Below are 22,295 nucleotides of genomic sequence, written 5' to 3' on the forward strand. Positions count from 1 at the left end.
TCAAGTGGCTCAGGGCAAGCGGTGCGTTTGTATTTGGTCGATTGTAAACCTGGGGGGAAAACTGGATTGTGTTAAGTGTTGTTGCTTCGATTGTATCAGGCCCTCTCGAGCCGACCGGCCGGACGCATAATATGCGAGCGAAAAGTGTGCAGCAAGAGGGTGGAACACTTCCTACTTCTCGCCCCCAATACCAGGACATGGCGAGGCTTTCTCCTTGTGAAACGTTTGGGTGTGGGGGAGCATAACAAACGATCGTAATTATGTTTACAATGAGTGAATCGAAATAATGTAATTAGAAAGACAAGTTTACATTTTGCATACATACAAGTGAAGCAGAAAAGGAGCGAATCTAGGGGCTGGTATGTTTATGTTTCCCTCTTGTAGGTCGTTTTGCAGGAATGTGCAAAGCACGGGGAAAGCATGAAATCTTTCACTCCCGCAAGCGGGTGAAGAAGTGTAAAAGAATTTAATGAAAATGAATCAACAATGAGAACGAATGACTATCGCTCTCCCTCTCTCGCTCACCTTACCATTCTAGTCGCACATAAAGGCCACGGGATGGAAAAGAATGGTTTTGCACTGTGGCCGCACGGCGAGGGAAAGTCACAGTGTCGTTGATAAATTGCTTTCATCTAACCTCGTTTGTTCATCGGAAATAAATTGTGACCGAATGTGACTGAATGGACGCCGAACCGAGAGTGGGAAGGGATGTCACACCTTAGTACGATCGAGGCAATGTCTACACATTTGGAAGGTCCTGTTAGTGGGCAAAACATTCCGCCAGTGACACGACATGCTCTGTAAGGTGAGAGACAAATTAAAAGAAGTGTTTGGTTGCGTGTGTTTGCTTCTAGGTCGAGAGTTACTGGATGAAGGTTTTTGTGAGGAAACCCTTTTTACACGAGCTATCCTTGACAACTTGGAGACGTTGGAGCTTCTGGAGTACATTTCCAATTGATTAAAACACAATCTTGTTAACGATGGTGCTTGAGAAGGAGATTTGAAGTGTCAGCTGGGTTTGTGCACTAAAAAAAACACGAATGAGCTGTATTTTACATTTTTAATTACAGTTCGACATTGCACAATGGGCAGTTTAGAACAAATTGCGGGATAAAATTATTTTTGCAGAAATTGTTAGTTTTTATTGTTTGTAGTAAAGTATTATGATAATAAATAACATTTTATTTGTAGTTCGCATCCATACCACCAGGTGGCGCTACATAAAATAGTGTTTTAAGGGATCTTTGCTTAGTTTTATTAATTTTTTGTGTTTTTTTTCTTGTATTATTTGTTGCTAATAGTATAAACCATTTTAAAATATACTGTAATGTTCCGTAATGAAGATTAAATAAATAATAATAATAATAATATATAAACAAAACATAATAATTTTGAATAAGATAATTTTTTCTGCTTTGTATAGGACAATTGTAGCTAATTCTCGTCACTTTTACTCACAGGTAGTACAAATATTAAAAATTTACATACACAACTTAGGTGGATGCTATTACAAGCTCGTGACGTCTAGTTCACTTTTCTAAAGACATGAATAAAGGCATTTAAATAATTAGATAGAGCAGGTGCATTGAAATAAAGAACTTCCCAAATTCGTAATGAAAAGCAGCACATATTGTTTGTCTTTGAATATTCATCCAATACCTTTCCAAGTGCTGTACTGCCTTCAGAAGGGGTAATAAAACTAAAAATCCTTCTTGGTTTTACAACTATCTAAAAAAATCAAAATTGCACGATAGCTACAAACTAAGTATTTACTTCATTTGTAAAGTTAAACCCTGTCTTTGTTTTAGTGCGTGTTGCTACTGATATTGAACTGGTTAACGAATCAGAGGAATACAGCTCATTATACAAAATGTCCTTCTGGATGCATTTTCTTTCTTGCAAAATATTCTTTGTAGCATCTCCCCTCTATCCTTATATTTAGTTTGTCATGAGTTTTGGGAGTTTCTTCTCCCAAAACGCCAATAGATGCTACTGCATTCATAACGTTTTCCTGTTATGCGTATAATTTAAGAATTACTTTCCTTATATCCTTCTATAATCTGCAGTAGGACCAAAAGGTATTTGGTTCTGATTTGCTTCATTTTATTTAATGATAAAGTTAGGTTAGAATAGAAATTTACATATTAGATAAGTACATGAGCTGAAACTAAGATACACAGCTTCGTAATTGAAATGAAAGTTGATCAAAAGCACGTAGAATATATTTTTGTAGATTACACGAAATACGCTACACTAGGCACCTATGGAGCCGCCTAGTTACGCATGTGTCTGTTTTTAGAAAAAGTTGATGTGAAAAAACTTCAATAAAATTCGCATTCGCAAACTTTCGCAGAATATTTCTTCACAGATTGATAGTATATATATTACACTATGATGTGACATATATGAGACAACGCCACTCTACGCCACTTCCATAATGGCATCAAGTCAAAAGTTAAATTTATGAAAATTTTCAGGAGGTTTCTTCAGTTATTATCGTATATTTTTGCATAAAATTAATTTAGCTCAAAATTTTTCATGTGTTTATAAAGCTGACTAAATATCCTTTATAAAATGTCTAAATTTATCAAAATCGGTTCATATTTGAAAAAGTTACAAAGGTTTAAAGTTTTCCAAAAAAGTGAAGATTTTTCTGCGTTTTTTTAACAAATCTCGACTTTGAGAGGTGTTTTCTAGAGAACCAGAACAGATAAAGAGCTCATATTTGGTATTTTTCTTAGTTTAACCCTTAGTATTAAAACCTATTATTTGGAATTGCGCTATTACAAAGTTGATTTTTTGAATTTCATCCCGGCAAATGCCCATTGTGCATTGGCAGAATCTTAAAAAGAATGATTTTAATTAGGAATCTATAAATCTAGGCGAATTTGTATTGTAAATTGCATATTTTAGGGCGGTTTCGTGGACTATAGAAACCAACCGTAGAATTGGTTGTAATAAACGCCTAAAAGTATGCAATAAGCATAACGTATCGCTCAAAATTCTTCCACCACCCTGTTTTGCTCGTACAGCTAAAATATTGAACATTACAGTTGGAAATAATAAGAATCCACAACGGAATACACAATTCCATCTGCATCTTTACTGCATCGACCCAATGGCGCATCACACTTCCCATCGCGGCTTACGGACGTGCAGTACGGACAACAACAATTGCCGGTCAACCGCTCGGGCATTGCAATGAGCGTAAATTTATGTCTTAATTAAAGGTAATTGAAGGTAGGAGTGATATATAAGTATTGCACTGTGATAAGACGCTCTCTCTCTCTCTCTTTTCGTGAAGGAGAAGAAGACCTTTAGACCTTTAGCGCTTTTGGTTGAATGAAAGCCGGCAGTCGCCGGCACGTCCGTTGGTGTGTGGTATTGCTGTTAATGCTTTATTGGTATCCGCACAGCGCGGTGAATGTCGATCGGAGGTTATATTTATTGTCAAATTAGCACGAACCTGCCTCGGGTAGGAGGTTTGGAAAATGTTACATCCGTTTTGATTGGATTGGTGAACAAGGAAGGAAAGTACAGCTACAGCGTCCTACATGTTTGATCTGTCTTGCCGATGGTAGTTCAGTTAGGATTGTTTGGATCGCTTTAAACGCTAAACTGGAAGTCACAGAAGTTGGAATACAAATTGAAGCAATTTACCGCTTGAAATTGATCTCCAATGCAATACAGTCACTCTCACTTTGTAGCTCAAAGACTCCAAAATCCAGAAAGTGAACAAGAATGTGTACACTGCACAGACTTGTTGCAACAAATCATTCTACGCTTTAGCTCATGCAAGCTTCTCCACACTTTTTTTTGCTGACAGTTGCTATTTTTCATCCATTTCTTTCCATTTCCCAAGCAGCGCCAGCAAATTGATCACTTTAATTTGGAAGGATTTTTGTGCACTCATTGATTTTGAAACTCTCTCTGCTGTTCTTTTTGTACTTCCTTTATTGCAGATACACACACAGTCCGTGTGGAAGGTGAATACGAAACGGAATACCAACTCCAAACACTGCACCAACGGATCCGGTCAGGATTGCACCCGGAAGACATCGCAAAAGAATGATATAAATTTTGCCACTGAAGGCAATAAAAGGGATCAGCGCGGAATAAACGGCAGCGCTTGTGTGTGTGTGTGTGTGTGTGTGTGTTTGTGTGCCCTTGCAGGGAGCAAAACCGATGAAGGGTTACTATCGAAGGCGTCTTCGTTGGCTGTTAAAGAAATAGATTGCAGCTACTTGCTGGCAAGTTGGTTGTGAAGCTTCGGTGTTTTCGGTGAACGGAAGGAGAATATTCTATTAGTCACACTGTGGCAGGCAAAACACATTTCATCTTGCTTAACTGTGCGCTGCCTATCAGTAGGTGTTTGTGTGTATGAGAGTGGTGGAATGTTTTCAGTGCAATAAATATAATAAATGGCCACACATCATCATCATCGCCAACACCATTGCTCCATCGCTCCCTTTCGCTCATGGAAAAAGTCAAAGCGTGATATAGAAAGCAAAAAAAAAACCCCAGCAGGGAAAGGGAAGCCAAAAAAAATGCCTCTTTAAGAAGAAAAATAAGAATTTAAAAGTGAAAGTGAAAAATTCCGAGCAGCGTGTAAAAGTGAAAAATGAAAAATTATTACAATCTTGCATTCTACACTTTGAATGTAATATATTGATGCTGCAAGGGGCCGTGAAGCAAGCAACCGAAGTGTGTGAATGGGAGTTTACGCGGCGCTTTGACGTGGCTTCCAATGCTATCCGCCAGATGGAGCTACACTCCACGGTGGAGTGTCTTTGCTCACCCTTGTCGAGGTTGTCTCCATTTTTTGTTCTGCTTTCTTTTCTGAAAGTGTAAAGTTTAATCCTGCTCGTTCCGCGTTTGTGTCTCGCGTTTGTGTTCGTTTGTTTTAAGGCTTCCGTGCTAAGCTCAGGGCAGGGGCAGCTTCTTTTCAATTCTTACCGAATTTCCTCTATCTCTTACAACTTCAGATTCAGCGGTTTTTCTTGTAAGGGTGTACGTTACTGTGATCATCGCGTGTGTGTTCATGTTTACAGCAGTTCGGTGATAGGAAGCGGAAAGTAGTGAGGTATCTTTTCCATGAATGTGTGTTTGTGTGTGTAGTGTGTCACTGTAGGGTGTGTTCTGTGCAAACGCTTGTTTGCAAACGTGTCCTTCTCCATCCCGAGCAAAAGCCAACCATTCGCCCTGAAAATGTCTCGCGTATCGCGTATCGTGTCAGTGCGATAGTGAACCAGTGTTCAGAAGGCGCAGTTTTGTCGGGGGGAGGTTTGTCGGCGTAATAAAAGTGCGGCCGTTATTTGTGCAAAATTTGGCCCAACATCTTCCAACCGGCGCTCCGGTAAAAGGCAAAGAGTGAAGCTAGCGCTGCGCAACAAAAGGAAGAAAGGTGTGGTGTGTTTAAAGTTTTGTCGGTTTTTGCGTGTTTTATCGCGTATCGTGTTTCAGGCGTGAAAAGTGTACAACCGTAGCAAAAGAGTGTCTGTGTGTATGCAGATCCTACCCCGGCGGTTGGATTATGCACCGTGGGATAATGAAGAAACAAATTTAACGGTAAGTATCCTGGTCACGGCACCAGCAACAACTCGTATTTTCTTTTTCCACGCCTCAGCCTTAGCGGAGCGGTACGGCAGGGATTTGTTTTTACTGACCAGAATAACAACGAACAGGCGAAGCGAATCCTTGCCTGGAGGTGCTATTTCTTTCACTTATTTCACCGTCTTTTGGGCCTGCTCCTGTTTCGCATGCCAGTGGGAGAGCAAGTTGTTTGCACAGTGTAAAGTTTGTTTTAATTGTTGTGCAAAAAATGCTCCTTTTCATGTCTGTTTCCCTTTCTGCTTTGGTAACCAAGCTGCAAAGGCTATAAAATTTGTACACAAAAAATGAAAAACCCCAAAGGTAGTCTCCACTGCAGCATGAACGACAAATAAATTGCAATGAAATAAAAAGAAATAGAGCGACAACGAACGCTGCTGCAGACCGGTGCAGATACGGCGGCTCCTGAGAAGACGCGTGGCAGGATTATTGTGTCCTGGCAAAGGATAAAACACGACTGTAGGCCAGCTTATTCAGGCCAATTATGATAATTAATGAAATGTGGACGAGAGTCTACGGACTGTTTAAGGATCCTGTACAATTCTGTTCTTTTTTTGCCGGTTCGTTAGTCCATAAACAAAATGAGCATATTTAAAATGGATCAAAAGAAAGGGCGGGATGTAGTGTGTCGTGTGGTGAAAGAGCTGGCTTCACGATGCGGCAATTGGAAATATTAAATTTTATAGAACTTTCTTGGTGGACGTAGGCCAGCTATTCCCCGTTTGGACAATACAATAGTGATGGAAATGAGGCATAATTTGCATCCGTGCTTGATGGATTATGTATAGACTGTTATGCAGATTTGCTGATGGTTCATTGTGTTGTGCCTTGCCATCAATCGGAATGCACTTGATTTGTTCGACCGGCTTCAGTTTATTAGTATGAAAATTACAGCTGATTGTGTTGAGCTATGGCAAATAGTAGTTCCATCTGGCCGCAAAAAGACGTGTATCCAATTTTAGACCGCAACGACTTGACCGTGCGACGATGGGACAGATATCTTCACCTTTGATTGGCTTGCCAACCATGCAGCGAGCAGTAGTTGTGCATCATCGGAATGTTTATTCTGGAGCAAAAGAAGTGAGTAACGCCGAAGAGACTGGATGCTCATGATTTGCATGTCATCAATATTTGATCGAGAACGCGCCACAGAACGGAAGCTCCGGAAGCTCATAAGCGGAATAGTATTACAATATTTTGTATGTCTGCGCAGCAAAAGAAAACTCTGGAGCTTAGACTGATGAGTTTTTGTTTTATTCCATTCCGTAATGGAGAAGCTTGTTTTTTTCTTCTTGTGTGCATTTGAAATAGAAACCAAATGTCTGCTAACACAAAAAACAGAAAGTAAAGGTAGAACCCGTAAGGAGAAGTGTTCCTTTTAACTCCCATTTGCTGTGCTCCATTCCGGTTTGGGAGGGGAAGGTTTTGCCGGCGTTGGTGAGTCAAGTCTTGATGAATGTCAATAAAAGTGATGAAAAGCGAGAACGCGCGGTTGTCAGGAAAATGGCGCTTGGAAGACACAGGGGCCGGTTTGCGTCCTACGACCAGTAAGTATGGCATCGAACGTGACTGTGTTGTCTGATGAGCTCTTGGGCGGTGGAGGGGATGTTCTTGCAATTGCTTGCAACCTTTGAAACGCGTTGAAGGAAACAAGTCAGCATTCGACTTTTAGCATCCGGTATAACACGAGGCTGAAGATACTAGTTAGTGCGTGTCGTACGCTTTTTTTCGCTCTTCCGCTCTAGGTCTAGCATTCTTCAAAAGTGAATGTTTGTTTTGGGCGAAATAAGGTAGCAGTTTGTTTGTAAGTTCATATCGAGGGGGGAAGAACTGCTACAATATTAGGAAAAATCAATCCAGCGTCTTGTGATTCCTCGCATGCATTTTCGTTTGCTCTCGATCGATCGATGAGCAGCGTCCAGACAATCAAATTTCACCACCTCAAGACATGTTTGATGGTTCCCAATAGTCCCCCGGGGAGGGAAAGGGCTCGACAAGGCCAAATGAACTAGTAGTTAGGTGGTAAATAAAAATAGAAAACCCTCTGCACACGTGATGCGTAGTTTTTGGTTATAGATGAAGCTAGAAAGAGATAAAGCAATGTGTTTTTAAAGCAAAAATAGCATAAAAGTCTTTTTGAAATGCGAATTGCATACCTTGTGAGTCGAATGTGAGTCGAACAGCCTAAAAGTATGCAATCTGCGTTACAATAGCTTAGACAACTAAGGCAATAAGTAAAATGTTCTTGTTGACAGCGGATTGGATTTTCCTTAATCGGATGTTATACAGTGTTTTGGTGTTTCAAGAAGGTCTTTGTGAATTTTATAACATTTTGAACAGAGCCATTGTATCTTGTGACAGACGAAATACATGCACATTGGTATTAATGAATTAAACCGATAGATTTCTATGTTGTAGTATATTTGGACAGTGATATGAAACATGTAAAATATATAAATGTTGTGGATATGTTTATCTTTATTTGTTATTGATGAAGACAAAGCTTTGCTTCACTAATTGGCTTACCATGTCAGCAAGACAATTTTGGACGACATTTCTTGAAAGACACACTTACACACAACTAGTGTGCCTCGAAACAATCAAGTAGATAAGTAAATGTACCTTTTTTTCGCTATGAGCACAATAAAAAGTACAAACATATCTGTTATACTTTTATGCCAAGACGCTGTTGCTGTTACTACTGCTGCAATCTCTTACTTACACATTTTTATAGCACTTCAGCCCTTCTTGCTGCGGCGTGAGCACTCCCGAGGATGCAAAAGTTTAATGACTGGTGCTCGTTTAGTGCCCAATTTATGAAGGCCAGTCAGACACAGCACAAAATGTCATAATTTGCGCAGCTACGCTAGAAGAACTAGAGCCAGGTTTTTCGTGCGAGCTAACTTTGGGTATTTTTTGTGGGCTTGTGGGTGAGCCCCCTTTTTGTTGTGAATTAAAAACGTGACCGGTGCGTAAAGGTTAAGGCTTAAATTAAGTTTATACACCGTATCATGTCATAGATAGAGAACAAAAAAACCCATAAAAATATAAAGCAAGAACATGCCCGAGTACAGGTTGTTTTCGTAGTAAGAATTCGACCTTTGACAATCACCACGAACCAACGAAAAAGGATAAAGCCCTGTGTCTGCAGCTTATCCTTAGGTTATTCCGTTGACACTCACGTACTTTGTTTATGTCTTGCCATACTTGCGACATGGCCATCGGGTCATGCTCGTAAACACGGTGACTGGAGGATAGATCCCGTTCGCAATAAGTACGCAACCCTACTTTTTACAATAACAATGTGACGTCTACTTTCCCCCTGTTGATGAGAAGCTTTCGGCAACTATTTCGGCAGGCCAGCTGGGCACTAGAACCTTTTCCTCCGATTTTATGTCTCAAGTTTGGGACGTTTGGTAAGATTTGAGGTCGCTTCACTGTTTCCAAAATCTTTGTACCTCTTGTACACCGAGCGTAAACGGGTTTCGCCGGCCCGATCCCCTTTACACTCGGAAGCCAATAAAGCAGCTCAACCTGCAATCGTAAATCAAACCGTTAACACGTTCCTGGCACGTGTGTCCTTAGAGCTTGAGAGACGTTTTTTTCTTCTTTTTTCTGTTGGAATGGTTGGTTCCCCTTGTTTGGGTTTGCTTCAAACAACATACAGGAGCAAGATGTAGGCTTTAACCAGTGTCAGCTTTATGACCTTGCTTGGACCTGAATCTGGTGGTGCTAAAGCTGACACAGGCCGGAAGTAACCCGTAAACAATACGGTTCCGTTCCATGTAGCGTCGTGTCTGCGTTTTTTTTGTGTGCTTTCGTTTGTCATGTATCCTTTTCAAGGGCTAGTTTTGTTGCCAACTCTTTCCCTCCGTACAGTCTATCCTGGTGGAGCGGTGTACAGATAAGGCACGATGAAAAGAATTATGTCTTTTCTTCGGTAAGAGAGGGAAACGCAACGAAAATGAATGCTTATGTTGGGGACGATAGGGACGCTAGACGTGTTAGTTTCTTCGATGCTGAAAGAAAGGCATCTAGAAAGCTTGAATAGATGTCAAACTTAACAAATATCAAAATTGGGATCGTTTTGTATAGCAAGTTGCATACTTTAAGGCGATTATTTGCATTGCAAAGTATAAAGTATGCAATCTGAGTGACAAACTTCTAAATTGTCTCAGAAAATTATAAAACTATGTCTCCGAAGCCCAAAATAACCAGTCTACAGGTCAGTGCGAGTAGATCGTACCATTATTACGATCCCATTTGACCCTCTCATCCTTACGCATTGACCGTCTTAGTACGTCTTTTGGCACGCTCGTATCACTCTCACCCGTGCCCGCGATCCGATCGGGATGCCGGAAGGTGCTTTCGGCTGCCAATCAAACGCCCATATGTCATAGGAAATTATGTCCTAATTGCATGTAAATGTAACATAACATCCACACCAGCAGCGTCCCGGTTGCGTGCGAAGGTTCCGGAACCGAGCGCACTTCACCGTTGGCAGCCCGCGAGGTGTTAATGCGAAACGAAGAAGGTTGAGCACAAAACGCCCACACAAACGGTGGGTGTGTGTGCTCCCGTTTTTGCAAAAAGTTAAGAGTGTCGGAAAACGGATGTTTTGTTGTGGATTTCTTTTCTTGGAAGGGTGTAGCGCAGCGTTCGAAGCGTCGGTTCATTTAATTACCACAAACTATAGCAGGGAAATTTGAGCACAGACGAAGAAAAGAGATGAAAAAAGTGTGCTTCTTGGGATCGCATGATGAGGGAGGGTTGTGAAAAAAATGGCACAGCAGAAGGTGAGCCACTTACAGCAGCCTCATTGGTGGCTGGCAGCAGATGGTCTTATTATTATATTATTTACTGTTTCTTTCCTGTTCAAAGACAAGGAAATGCGATGGAACGGTAGGTAGGATGGTCTTAAATTTATCTACAAGTGCTAAGTAAACATAGGGCTGATATTGTAGAAGAAAGAACAAAGGTGTGGAGTAACGATTGTAATAATAATAATGATAATCTACAACGAAGGCTCAGCTGGTTCTTGTAAACAATATACTGTTGGAATGTTTCTTTGATATGTGGTATTTAAAAGACACATGGGGAAGACAGATACACAAAAGACATATAGCAAAAGAGGTTTACTTGGGTGAGCATCAGTTTTTAGGTAATCAATGATGCAGAACCTGTGATTTTTGGAACCCTTCTGTACGACAAGACAGCGGTGGAATGAGTTTGCAGTGCTAAACGCCTGAAAGTATACACTACATTTCTTTTTAAGTATTGTGTTTCGTGTTTGACGTTATTTCTCCCAAATTTAATTAAAGTTCGAAGATGATTTGATACTTATTATCTTTTATACAAGAAAATTGAACAAGTTTGTAAATGCACCTATAATTATCTGCGTTACTTTTAGATGGTGTATTGATTGCATACTGTCAGGCGGATTTTATGAAAGTACCAATAGAGCAAACAGACAAAAAGCTTTAATTTTTAACAGAAAAAATAGCATTTGGAACAATTTATATCCTTACATATACTATGTTGAACTACCTACACTATATGTCTTAGCTTTCATGCTTAAACCGGTACAAATGTATAAATATCACTATGACGAATGATTCAATCAACGTATCTTCTTGCAAGGGTATGAGGCAAAAGTTTTCAAACTGTCGCGACATCCATGGTCCATGAGAGAGGAAGTTTGGCGACAGTAAACATGTATATATTTCTTGCCATTTCCACTCGGTATTATTTTTGTGATTTATAGTGTGAGCGTTTCTGACAAATGCGTTCTCAAGTTATCCCTCAGTGAAGTTTCTATTAGATAGGTTTCGAGATGAAACTATAGAAAATACGCCCTAGAAAATAAATTACTGCTAATTTATTACATATGTCAACAAGAGAGATAATTTCGAAAAAAAATCATGTCTTGGAAATGTATTCATTTCGTGTAACAAAATATGTTGTTGATGATAACTAAACCTCGATGAAGGCCGATTGCCAGCGTCTCCAGCTTAACCTGGGCGTAACCTAACGTTAGTAAGCTAACGTAACTTAAAATGTAACATAACACAACTTTTTCGATCATAAATACTGTTTTAATTATTACAAACACGTTCGATACATGATATTTGCTGTGTTTGAATGTGTTTTGCATACAACTTTCTTGTTCAACAAAACGAACAAACATGGCTTTTGCCAATACTGTCGTACCATTCGGAGCGCGTTACACTACACTTTGCTAAGATTCAAATAAAAGTCTTCGTTAGGAGACGAACCTTACCTCGAGCGCCCCAAACAATGATTCGTATTTCACCTCACAACGGGAACACGGGCAGAGCCTTCCCGTTATGCAAATCAGTATCGATTTTCAATTCCAAATCTAAGCCAAATTGAAGCCTCCCCTATTTTTCTGACCCTCAAAAGTGGTAGCGCAAAAAGGCAACGTCTAGTAGAAGCTTCTGTCCCCCCTCCCCCTTTTTTTGCTAGGAAGTGTAGCTTTAAGACGTCGCTTGGAAAACTTACCACCAACGAAGTAGTAGTTCAGCAGTCATGTAGAGTTCCACAACACAGCGAGTGGCAAGGTTTTGATAAAGAAACATTGCCATTTGGTCGGCCGGATAAGGCCAGTTTTGCTCGTGTACAGTGTAGGCATTTCATGGCGATGCCCTCGAAGGGGACAGCTCCCAAAATACCGCCCGTGTCCGTGCGTGGTTTCGTCTCGAAGAGGCGGCAGAAAATGCAATCCATTTCCACCCCTCTGCCAGCCATTTGAAAGATGGCGCTCTGCTGGAACGATATGATGCTGGGTATGAAGGGAGAAGAAAGCAATTGCAACCGATGGAATGGGCAGCTTCCCTACGCTACTAATAAAAGGGCGAAGCAAATATTTTGCACCCAGAGTTTTTTCACTTCAATTGTACTTCGGGGGTTTTTATGAGAAATGCTCTCACGTCCAAGAAAGTGGTCGTTGCGTGGCCCGACACCTCCCCGTTCTTGGTTGCCGAAAATCTAAAGGTTATTGGTTCCGAAGGGGCAGCTTTTAAAGTTTATGTTTATTCGTTTTTTTGCTGCTACCTTAGTTTCCTGTCGGGCAAGACGTCGGGCAAGACAATAAAAAATGCACGCCACAAAACACTGCTGCTGCTGCTCGCTGAGGGCTGAGACAAATGTGTTGTGTGGCGGCAAATCAGCAACAGCCGGTGCATTTTTGGTAGTGATAAAGTTGAAAGTGAATTTTATTCGACAGCAACCGCGCTCACCAAGCATCAGGGTGGGTCGCCACTGGGGAGCAGTTTCTTCTGGTGGAAACCCAGGCCCCAGCGTAGCTTTTGGAAGGGAGCACATACAACTAGCAGTCTCAAGAAACAGAATGACACATTACACCCTGTCCTGTGCTTGTTGGTGGCTAATTTTTGCAACATTTGTCTTCGGACGACTCTTTCCTGTTTGTCCTTACGACGAACGAGCTACGTATTACAGGAATAAAATGTACTTCCTTTCGGGCGGTTGTTGTCGTGCAACTGGAACTTGGGGGTATCGTCTTGCGCGAGCCAACCGGATGGACTGCTTTGAAGCGAATTTGAATATTTGCAATAAAATGTATCTGACCGTTTTCGCTGCAAAAGTCGCTTGTTGCCGAGAGCGCCAGAAGGGTCTGCTGTAAGCACTGCTCGGTCAACTGGCATGCTGGCACGCCAGTAGTAGCAACTGCCGCGGACTGCGCGGGTCACTGGATATTCCGGACTGCTGAATGCTCCCGCTGCGAAAGATAGGACAAAGGACCGGAAAATTATGTATATTTGCTTTTACCTTATCGCACTGTTTTCATAAATATTAAACTAGAATTTATTGGAGCGTTTTCAGCGCTGACGTACTGAGAGCACAGCCCGGGTGAGTGGGTTCGGCTAACGGTGGGCTAATGGTAGCACCGTTGGTGGTCATCTTGCGCGCGAATCGTCGGTTACGGAAGGGGCAAATCGCTGCAGAGTAATTATTGGAGAAATATAGCATCGTGCAATGGGCAAAGTGGAATGTTTTGTGTTACAGTCAAATTAGACAATGGTGCTTTTTGAAGCAGCAAAATGTTTCATTAATGGAAAGTTATTTAGTATTTTTTGGAAATTAGTGTCGTTTCCATTTGAAGTTGTGATGTCTGCTATTTTGATGTTTCAGTGTAATTTATGTTTGATTCATCTTTTTTTTTATTCAGAAGAGACGGTGTGAAAAAGTCGTTATGAATTTTCAATTTGTAACAAACGTTATATAACATTTATAATAAATGTTCGATTCTTATGATTAAACCATTTAAAGTGTTAAATTTATCAAATCAATTAAAAATTTGCTTTATTAAAGGAATAAATATGCTTAATTACCATGAACGTGAAGACTTTACCATATTAACAAGGAAAAAATGTGTAATTTTTAAAAAGTTATAACTTTTTAAAACACAATTTGTTTCCTTGCGTCTCGAACTGTTCTTGAGTTTTAGGAGCCTAAATGTATGCAATGACATAAACCGGAGTTGCATACATTTAGGCGCTCGTAAGACTCAGAACACAAGAACACATTCTTCACACATTATTGCCAACAAGTTTTGACCAGTTTTTCGTTCAAAAATTTCCTCCACTAACATTTCACTGTGTACAGCAGTCGATTCCGGCCGGCATGTTAACATGTTGCAGTTTTGATCGCGCACCGTAGCCCGCGTCCATAGCATGGGTCGATGCAAAACGGGTGAATGGGTACGCTTTCAGCCGGTTCCATTCAGCCATGCATATCCGCTCGTTTGCTTCCTTTTAACGTAGTTTGCCCAAGGACATTGCGTTATTGGCAGGGCGGCGGTTTGAACGAGCTCGTAGATGAAACGCCTGTGGGGGGAAGCGGTTAAGACTGGCAGTCGGTTCAGACGAGACGATGAGTTTGGTCGAGTTCATTGGTACCGTGCATTGCTGGGAACGTGCAACGTGTTTCATATTTGTTCTTTCAATTGAATCTTTAGAGCTTTTATTTTAACTACTAACATACGTAGACGTACGTTGCCATTTTCCCTCGAACGTTCGACGTAGCCCAGGTACTCAGGCTAAAAACCCCGTAGGGCTAACGTCATCTCGATCCGTTGGCATAAAAGCCGTAACGTCAAGTTCATTACACTGTCGAACAAAAAAGAGAGAAAAAGGAATCGCGGGTAAACCTACCGAGCAAGAGAACGCGACGGCGTTTGTCGCACTTTAATACAATAAATCTTTCACGATTTCCACCATTTTTAGGACAGTGTCAAACGGGTGGATGGAGGCGGCATTCAGGATGGCAGTAGTAATTTTCCGCTTTTCGACACCGTCAGTGGCGTGGAGCCCGACACCATCCAGTGAGAGGCCTCTTAATTAACAATAATTTAGGAAGTATCACCCAAATGGAAAGTCAGCCGGAATGGGACCATTGGAGCCTAGAAACAGTTTCCAGTTGCTTCAGCTTCACGCCACACCAGGCAAATGGTACGGACGATGGTGCGTGTTTCGGATGCGTGGGATGGTTGGAGCTCGTTGTGCTTCAATGACCATTAAGATCATTTACAAACGATAAGCATGGCGCGTCTCCGTGTCACCGAACCACCGAACACGGCGTACAGGCTTTAAAGTGTTGGAGGTTTTGCGCCTGCCAATAGGCAAAAGGCGCTTTCACTCGCCCAGTGGTGTAGCGCCTGCCAATAGGCAACGCTTTCACTCCCCCAACGGGTCCGCTGACGATGATGATGGCGTGGTAGTGGTTAGCATCGAACCGTGACTCGTGCTGTGCCTGCCTGGATCAGTGGTGGAATTTTGGGGTAGATTTCTTTAAGGTTTAAATTGGGAGGAAAATTTTTAATGGTTCAATATAACGCCAGCATTTTTGGGGGAACGATTGGGAGGTTGGATCGGTCGGATCATCTTGTTTCTGTCACTGCCGCGCGATGGTGGAATTAAACGGCTGTGGAATGTTTGTGGGAGGCCCCGGGATTGAAGGCACAGTCACGGTTCACGTCAGCATGGAAGAAGGATCCATTGGAAACCGTGTTTGGCAAGAGGTTAGCATTGTTTGGCAGCACCAATCCACGAAATTCCTGACGCAGGTTTTGCAAACAGAGTGCGGCGTAGTGTCGTTGTTGTTCGCTTTCGGTCGTGGCTTTTTGAATCGAAAATCGATAGCAAATTGGTTCGCTGTCTGCACCAATTCGGGTGTACAGGCGTTCACAGCTAGAAGATGCCGTTTTCTCTAGGAAGCATTTTAAAGTTTGCCCATTATCGGATATGATGCTCTGTGTGTATGCGCGCGTGCTCTAGCGGAATGGGCGCGGAGGTAAATTGAATTTCGTGGCAAATGTATTTAAGAAATAAAGCTAAACAACTCACAACGCATCAACCCCACTGCAGGATTATGCGGTAGCACTTGATGTTTTGTGGGGGGAGAAGAAGCACTTTACTCCACGTTAATGTGTTCCCGGAGCTCCAAAATGGTACGGTTTAGGTCGTTTGCCGTTGTTTGGAAGTTGTGCTAAATGCTGCCGCATGGCCGTTTGGATCTGTTATCGGTTTAGTGGAATCCTAACCATGAATCTTAACACACTCAGGAAAAAAGGCCTTATGTTCATGAAGTTTCATGTTTTTATCACTTCAATGCTCGCCCAAATACCACATCTGGCTGGGAATCAATCGTCAAACGGGAAGCGTGATATCGGCGGGAAGTTCCCCAAATTGTGTAGAGTTCCCTTTGGGAGTTCTTGGAAAACTTGGAGCACCGAAATAATACAAAGGGTCCAATGAGTGTCTGTGTGTGTGTGTGTGTGTGTTGATGATGATGATGTTCCGGCCTCTCAATGTCAGTGATATGTTTACGAGCTATTTGAACGAGCTTCCCTGTCCCGAGAATCGAGAATCGAACAAATATTGACTCATCCGCGCGCACAATCGACATTTGGCAATATTCCAAAATCTGAAAGGGACAGGGCCAGGGAGGAGAGCTGATGGACCATTTCGATGATGAGATCTCAATGCCGGTTTTCTGCTGTTGCCCTTTACGGTGCTGCTGCTGATGATGATGATGTGGGCTGTGCTGTTGTTCGGGGTTTTTGGATTCGTAAATGTAATGCCTGGTGTGGTTTGTTGTTGGTTCTGTTTGGGGAGGAAACGTTTAGGACGCAATGGATGAGGAGGAGGATGATATTGGAATGTTTGCTAATGCATGACGCATGGAACCCCAGGCCCTGAGAATGAGAGCCCACCGAGCGAATCGAAAGGCAAATAGGTGAAAGGATGCTTGAAATTTTCACACCTTCTGGTACAGATTCTACATGCCAGTGCAGTGGTATGTGAGGACCATCAGCAAACAACTCCAACCAAACGCCAACGATCACGCCCAGGATGCAGGAGCGCGCTCGTGTGAGTGTGGCACAAAAGTTTGCTCCATTTCGTTAGAGTATTTGATTTGATTTTCATAAGCCGGTGGGTTTGGATCGGGTAATGGGGAAGAATTTGCCGCCGCATATCACACAAAAGTCCTACTCGCATCTCGACTAGCGTCAACTGAACCGTTCCCTGCGGTGCCAAGGTGCGGTGTTGGGGTTTTATCGAGCGTTTGATTAGTTAAATAAATATCGAACCATTTACGTCCTTTGCTGTACGCAGTTTTCTCCCCTTGTTGAGGTCTTCTCTCGTTCCCTTGAGCATCCTCAATATGTGTCTGGCTTTTGATTGGCTTCATGTCCTTCGCAGTGTGCGAGATGTGTCTTTGGTATGTCGCAATGACGTTCTCAGCCCAAGGATGGTAGGATCTAAGTGTTGAGGTCAGCATTAAATTGAAACCACGCTTGACCGTTGACGGTATGGGCTTTGCATTGCTGAAACCAAACTGCAGATGTAGAGACTAGTGATGGGAAAAATGATGTTTTCCTCGGAATTGATTCCGGCTAGCTCCAAAGTTTTCTGAAATTGATTCCGGATAGTAGGTTCAGAATCAGTTTCCAGAATTAGTTCCTGAATTGGCTCCGGAACCGGAATCAGCTTTGTATTTGGCTCCAGAATCATAAATGGTTCCGGAATCAGAATCGGTTATGGAATCAGAATTGGCTTCGAAATCTGAGTCGATTTTGGCATCTCTATGAGAAGAGACGTTTGGATCCAATGATGCATATTGATTGCAGGAAAGAATCAAAATGTATTTATAAACGATTCATTCTCATGGAGATTCTCGGACTAATTTCGCTACTGAAACTTCTTATTGTAATTCAAGGACTGATTCTCATTGTGGAGATAATTTCAATTCTGGAGTTATATCTGATTCTATTACCGGAACAAATTTCCATTCCTAGGTTGATTCCGATTCTGGAGCTGATTCTGATTACGTAGCCTATTCCGATTCCGTAATAGATTTCGGATTCAACTCCGGAATAGGCTCTGGACTCAACTTTGAAATCGGCTCCGGATTTGATTCCGAACACAGAATTGGAATCGGGTAGGTTCGATTCCGAGCTGCCATCACCAGTAGAGATAAATCGATTTGTTTCGTCGGAATTGGTTGAATCTGGATGGCTTTCTTGGAAGACAGAAACAGCTGTGTCGGTAAAAGCTTGTGATGGATTTGGGGTTTTGCATTTTTACCCATTGCAGCGAATGGATGAGGAGGGACCAATGTAGGACCCGTCCTTAATGGCTATCCATTTCATTGGTTCGATACATTGCTGTATCGAGGTGGTTGGAACTCTTTTGGGTTTTGGTTTGTGTCCAGAGAGACAAAAAAAAAAGATGTCCAAAAGAGATGTCCATTTTCTGTTCGTTTCTGTCCGAAAATGTACCAATACAAACGATCATTGCATCCATGTGACAGACACACTCATAATTGATGAGCAACCACCACCGGCTGGTGATGACGTGTGCTTTGCGCTTTTTCGGAAGATTCGACCCTTGCGGCGTTGCATCGTTTCTAATAACGTTTCAATGACAAACGATGGATTGCATAATTTATCCACCAGTTTGGGTAAGGGAAGCTCCAACAGTGTGTTTTTGGACCCCTTTTAGGGGAGGTTTTCATGGTCACGCCATTTCATCATTAGCTTTCTTAGTAGAGTGAATAGTAAAGTGAGTGATGCTTGTATGTAAAATATGTTTTAATCGAGTCATACGCGCTCATTGTCGAGGGTTGAGTCCTTGTTGTTGTTGTTTTTTTCGTTCTCCATACTGTTTGCTTCTGTGTGTATATATTTTGATGACTCGTTTATCATAACCATGATGCTTCTTTTATCCACCGTTTCCCGATTCCACAAGGGACACAAAAATTACACTCCTATCATAACACAAACTCAATCAAACATCAATGATTTTGCATCAAGTGCGGCTCCCCCTTTTTCTATTGCAAAAACACACACAAACAATCCCACATGATGGTCGGTTATGGCGTTATGGCGCAACTGTTCTGCTGCATTGGCGGTTAGATGGATTGGATCGGTGAGGCAAGCGAAAAACAAGCACACAAGAGTGCTTGGACACACCAAATCCAATCATAGATGGCTTAGTTGCTGTGTAGAGCTCAGTCGTGAGATGCACGTGATGCCTGCGGGGTTTCGGTTTCGGTAGTAAATCACATCAATTTGATCAGGAACGTATGAGCGAAAAAAGCGTCACATTCGCTGTGATAAAGTAAAGTGAAGAAGGTCGAGAAAAAAACACATGGACAGTAAAACAAAATAAATATATTTTCGCTATTGGGAAAGTACAACAAGTTTCCCGGGGAAGGCTCTAGGGAACGGTGGTAATAGTTCCGGGCATAGAACAAAGTGTAGAATAATGTTCTCCAACGCACCAACAGCAGTAAATAATTCACGTGTTTTATACGCTTTTTTGTTCATTCATCCCGCACAGGTTCCACTAGCAGGCTGGCGAACCGACCGACACCATCGACCGCAGCCCGGGACGCAATGCTGGGCAAGCTGAAAATGGCGGACAAGCAGAAGTACTCGGCACAGGAGACGATACAGGTGAGAATAATTAATGTGTGGTGTATTAATTTAAACAAGCTTCAGTGAACTAGAAAGAGGAACATGGGTGCCGGGGACTGTAACGCACGCATATAATAATCCTGTCATTCCCAAGCTATCATTTATCCACCGCCACCTCCGCTTGATTTGTGTGAGAGTGTGAGAGGTCAATTCATCCCATGACAGAACGGTAGGTCGGCCAGGAATCTCCCGTTCGCTCCCAACTCGAACCGAGCAATTGAACCGAAGAATATTAAATAGCAAACAAATGGAAGCAGCCCTATTCAATCCAAATGGTGGGGTCAATTTACAAATCACCTCAATCAACAAACGACGTTGATGAAGGCTGACGGTGAATTGAAATTGTAAATTAATTATCCGAAAATGATTCATCTCGGTTTTTGCATTCCCATGTTGGGGAGTTGGGCAAAAGGACTCCCGTTTGGGTGAGAGCTGGAGATCAGAAACAGGTGCGCTTCTGTATGAAAACAGAGTCGATTTTTCCCTTCCCGATTGTCCAAATGGCATTAATGTCATTTACTGGCAGGAAAGGTAATTTCGCCCTTGAGTGCATTTAATGGGGGACTATAATTTCATATTTACTTTCAATAAGCTGTATCGAATCGAATATGCATGTTTGCTGCTGATAGAGTCACTTCTGTGCCCAGGAAACTGGAACAGGAATAGGATCGTTGCAGGCAAAGATAAACAGTGCAGTGCTCTGAGACGATGTCTGCATTGTAATAGAGTATTTTGCTGTAGTTGCAAGTTCGAACTGTTAGAAAGTCGCACAGGTGGCATTTTTGTCCATAAGCTAACCAAGAACTTCGTATTAGAGGTTATTTTAGCATTTTAGTAACTAAGAAAGTGTGTAATAAGAATTGCATAGTTTTAGGCTACTATGGCTGTAATGGTTACTTGGTGTATAAAAACGCCAAAATCTATGCATTTGACAAAACAAACAGTACTTGTTTGAACCTTATTTGCCTGCTCTGTGGACTCCAGTTAACAAGGTTTGTCGCATGCACATTCTTGAGATGAACGTTTTGCTGCACTACTATCTGCAGCATTGCATTACTAGTTCCGAAACGATTGGACTGCTGTAACCAAGTGTATAATTGCATTCTCTCCTACCGAAGAATTCGTGATCTGTTGGTTTTTCATTTCAATTCCTACAAAGAACAACGTTCCAGAGCTTTTCCGAACAGAGGTAAGGAAATGGATGGAATTTGTTCTTCTAGCCTTTTCCTCTCTTCTGGCCGCCCACATTCCACTTGACATTCAAACCTGTAGCGGCAGTGAGCGAGTTTGGGACACTCAAAAACTAACCTATTGGAAAGCAGAAGACTCCTGGTACACTCTTTTTGCCCTTTCGGTTAGTTACCGTACCGTGCAGAGTGAACTCGAATGACTCGAGTATCCAGTGGCATCAGTTCGAGAGTACAAATCCCCGGTAGTGAGGGGATGTAAATTTATAGCCATGTCCCCGAAGTTGATGGTACCGGGAGTTCGCTTTTGAACACTGCTGCCCGAGGCCGTTGAAGCGCCCTCTGGAAGGGTCAACCATCTTTCGGTGGTCGTTGTTTTGCTGCTCGCCGGAACAGAGTTTCAGTGTTTTTCTGGGTGGTGTAAAAATGTCACTCTCACTACCACGCTGCCAGAGGTAGTGGTAGAGAGTTAAGTAGACAAAAAAGCCCATCACTAGCATTGACATTCCGTTTGTAGGCGAAAAAAAAACTATTGATTGGGACGAGTTTGCTGTGTTTGGCAGATTTTTCATCCTTTCGTTGTTGGTTTTTTGGTGTTGGAATGTTTTGGACGGTTAGTGGGCAGCAAGGGGAGTGTTAAAATAAATTAAGTCCCTCAATCCCACGAGAGAGCCTTCCCTCTCTCTCTCTGTTGTTGGATTGAGAGTGTTAATGGGTCGTTTGGTGAGATCGTTTACGATGGGAAAGCACATTACCACAGATGGAGGCGAATTCTTTGAAGGTCATTAGAATTAGTTGCTACAAATAATGACTTGTTTTCTGGTAACGAGTTGAACGTTGAAGTTATGGTAAAAAGTTATTGCTGCTTGAATAAATTACGTCAGCTTAAAGTGGTGTGGTTATGTTGAATTAGTTCCCAATATTTATTGTTCACCAAAATTTGACATATTTTTTGACTCTAGGAAATTGAAAATAAATACCATAAATAACTAACAAAACCTTAACTTCCGCTGTCATTTTCAATTTGCTGCAACCGTTCTCAAAAGGCACATTTCTTAAGCCATATTTGTGAAGGTTTCTTTTCAAACTGCAAGGAAAAAAACCAGCGTAAAAACCGCTCCCGGCGGCCAGCAGCGATTATGAAAAGATTAAGCTCCATTTGACAGATGTGAATTTATGACTCTGGGTTTTTTTTGGATGAAGCAAAGGAAGAGGAAATAGCATACAGCATTGCGAAAATATTGTTGCAATTTTGTACAGGTTTTTGTTTGGGGGCCACGAAGACATAGCCCCAGAATGCAGGCAAAGCTATGATGACGAGAAGACGAGAAAATAAATTTTCTTTTCGTTCTTCTTCGGTCGTTCCGGCGGGTTTTCTTTGGCTCGCTTTTGCCCTGAAGCTTTGCAGTATGAAGTGACGAACGGATGTTTTTTCGCCCCATCGTCCCCCTTTCGGTTCTTCCATATCCTTTGGG

General features: G+C 42.0%; 1 protein-coding gene across 1 annotated transcript in view; it reads left to right on the forward strand.

Moving 5' to 3' along the window:
* The first annotated feature begins 5,109 nt into the window (after positions 1 to 5,109).
* LOC1271327 (protein sickie) overlaps positions 5,110 to 22,295 on the forward strand; it is a 279,487-nt gene continuing 262,301 nt past the window's right edge. Inside the window, exons 1-2 of the mRNA XM_061659110.1 lie at positions 5,110 to 5,568; positions 19,497 to 19,612. Coding sequence (XP_061515094.1) covers positions 19,553 to 19,612 — 60 coding nt within the window. The 5' untranslated portion in view covers positions 5,110 to 5,568; positions 19,497 to 19,552. The remainder of the gene's footprint in view (positions 5,569 to 19,496; positions 19,613 to 22,295) is intronic.

Source organism: Anopheles gambiae, chromosome 3, assembly GCF_943734735.2.
Source record: "Anopheles gambiae chromosome 3, idAnoGambNW_F1_1, whole genome shotgun sequence".
In the NCBI taxonomy this organism is placed as follows: domain Eukaryota; kingdom Metazoa; phylum Arthropoda; class Insecta; order Diptera; family Culicidae; genus Anopheles; species Anopheles gambiae.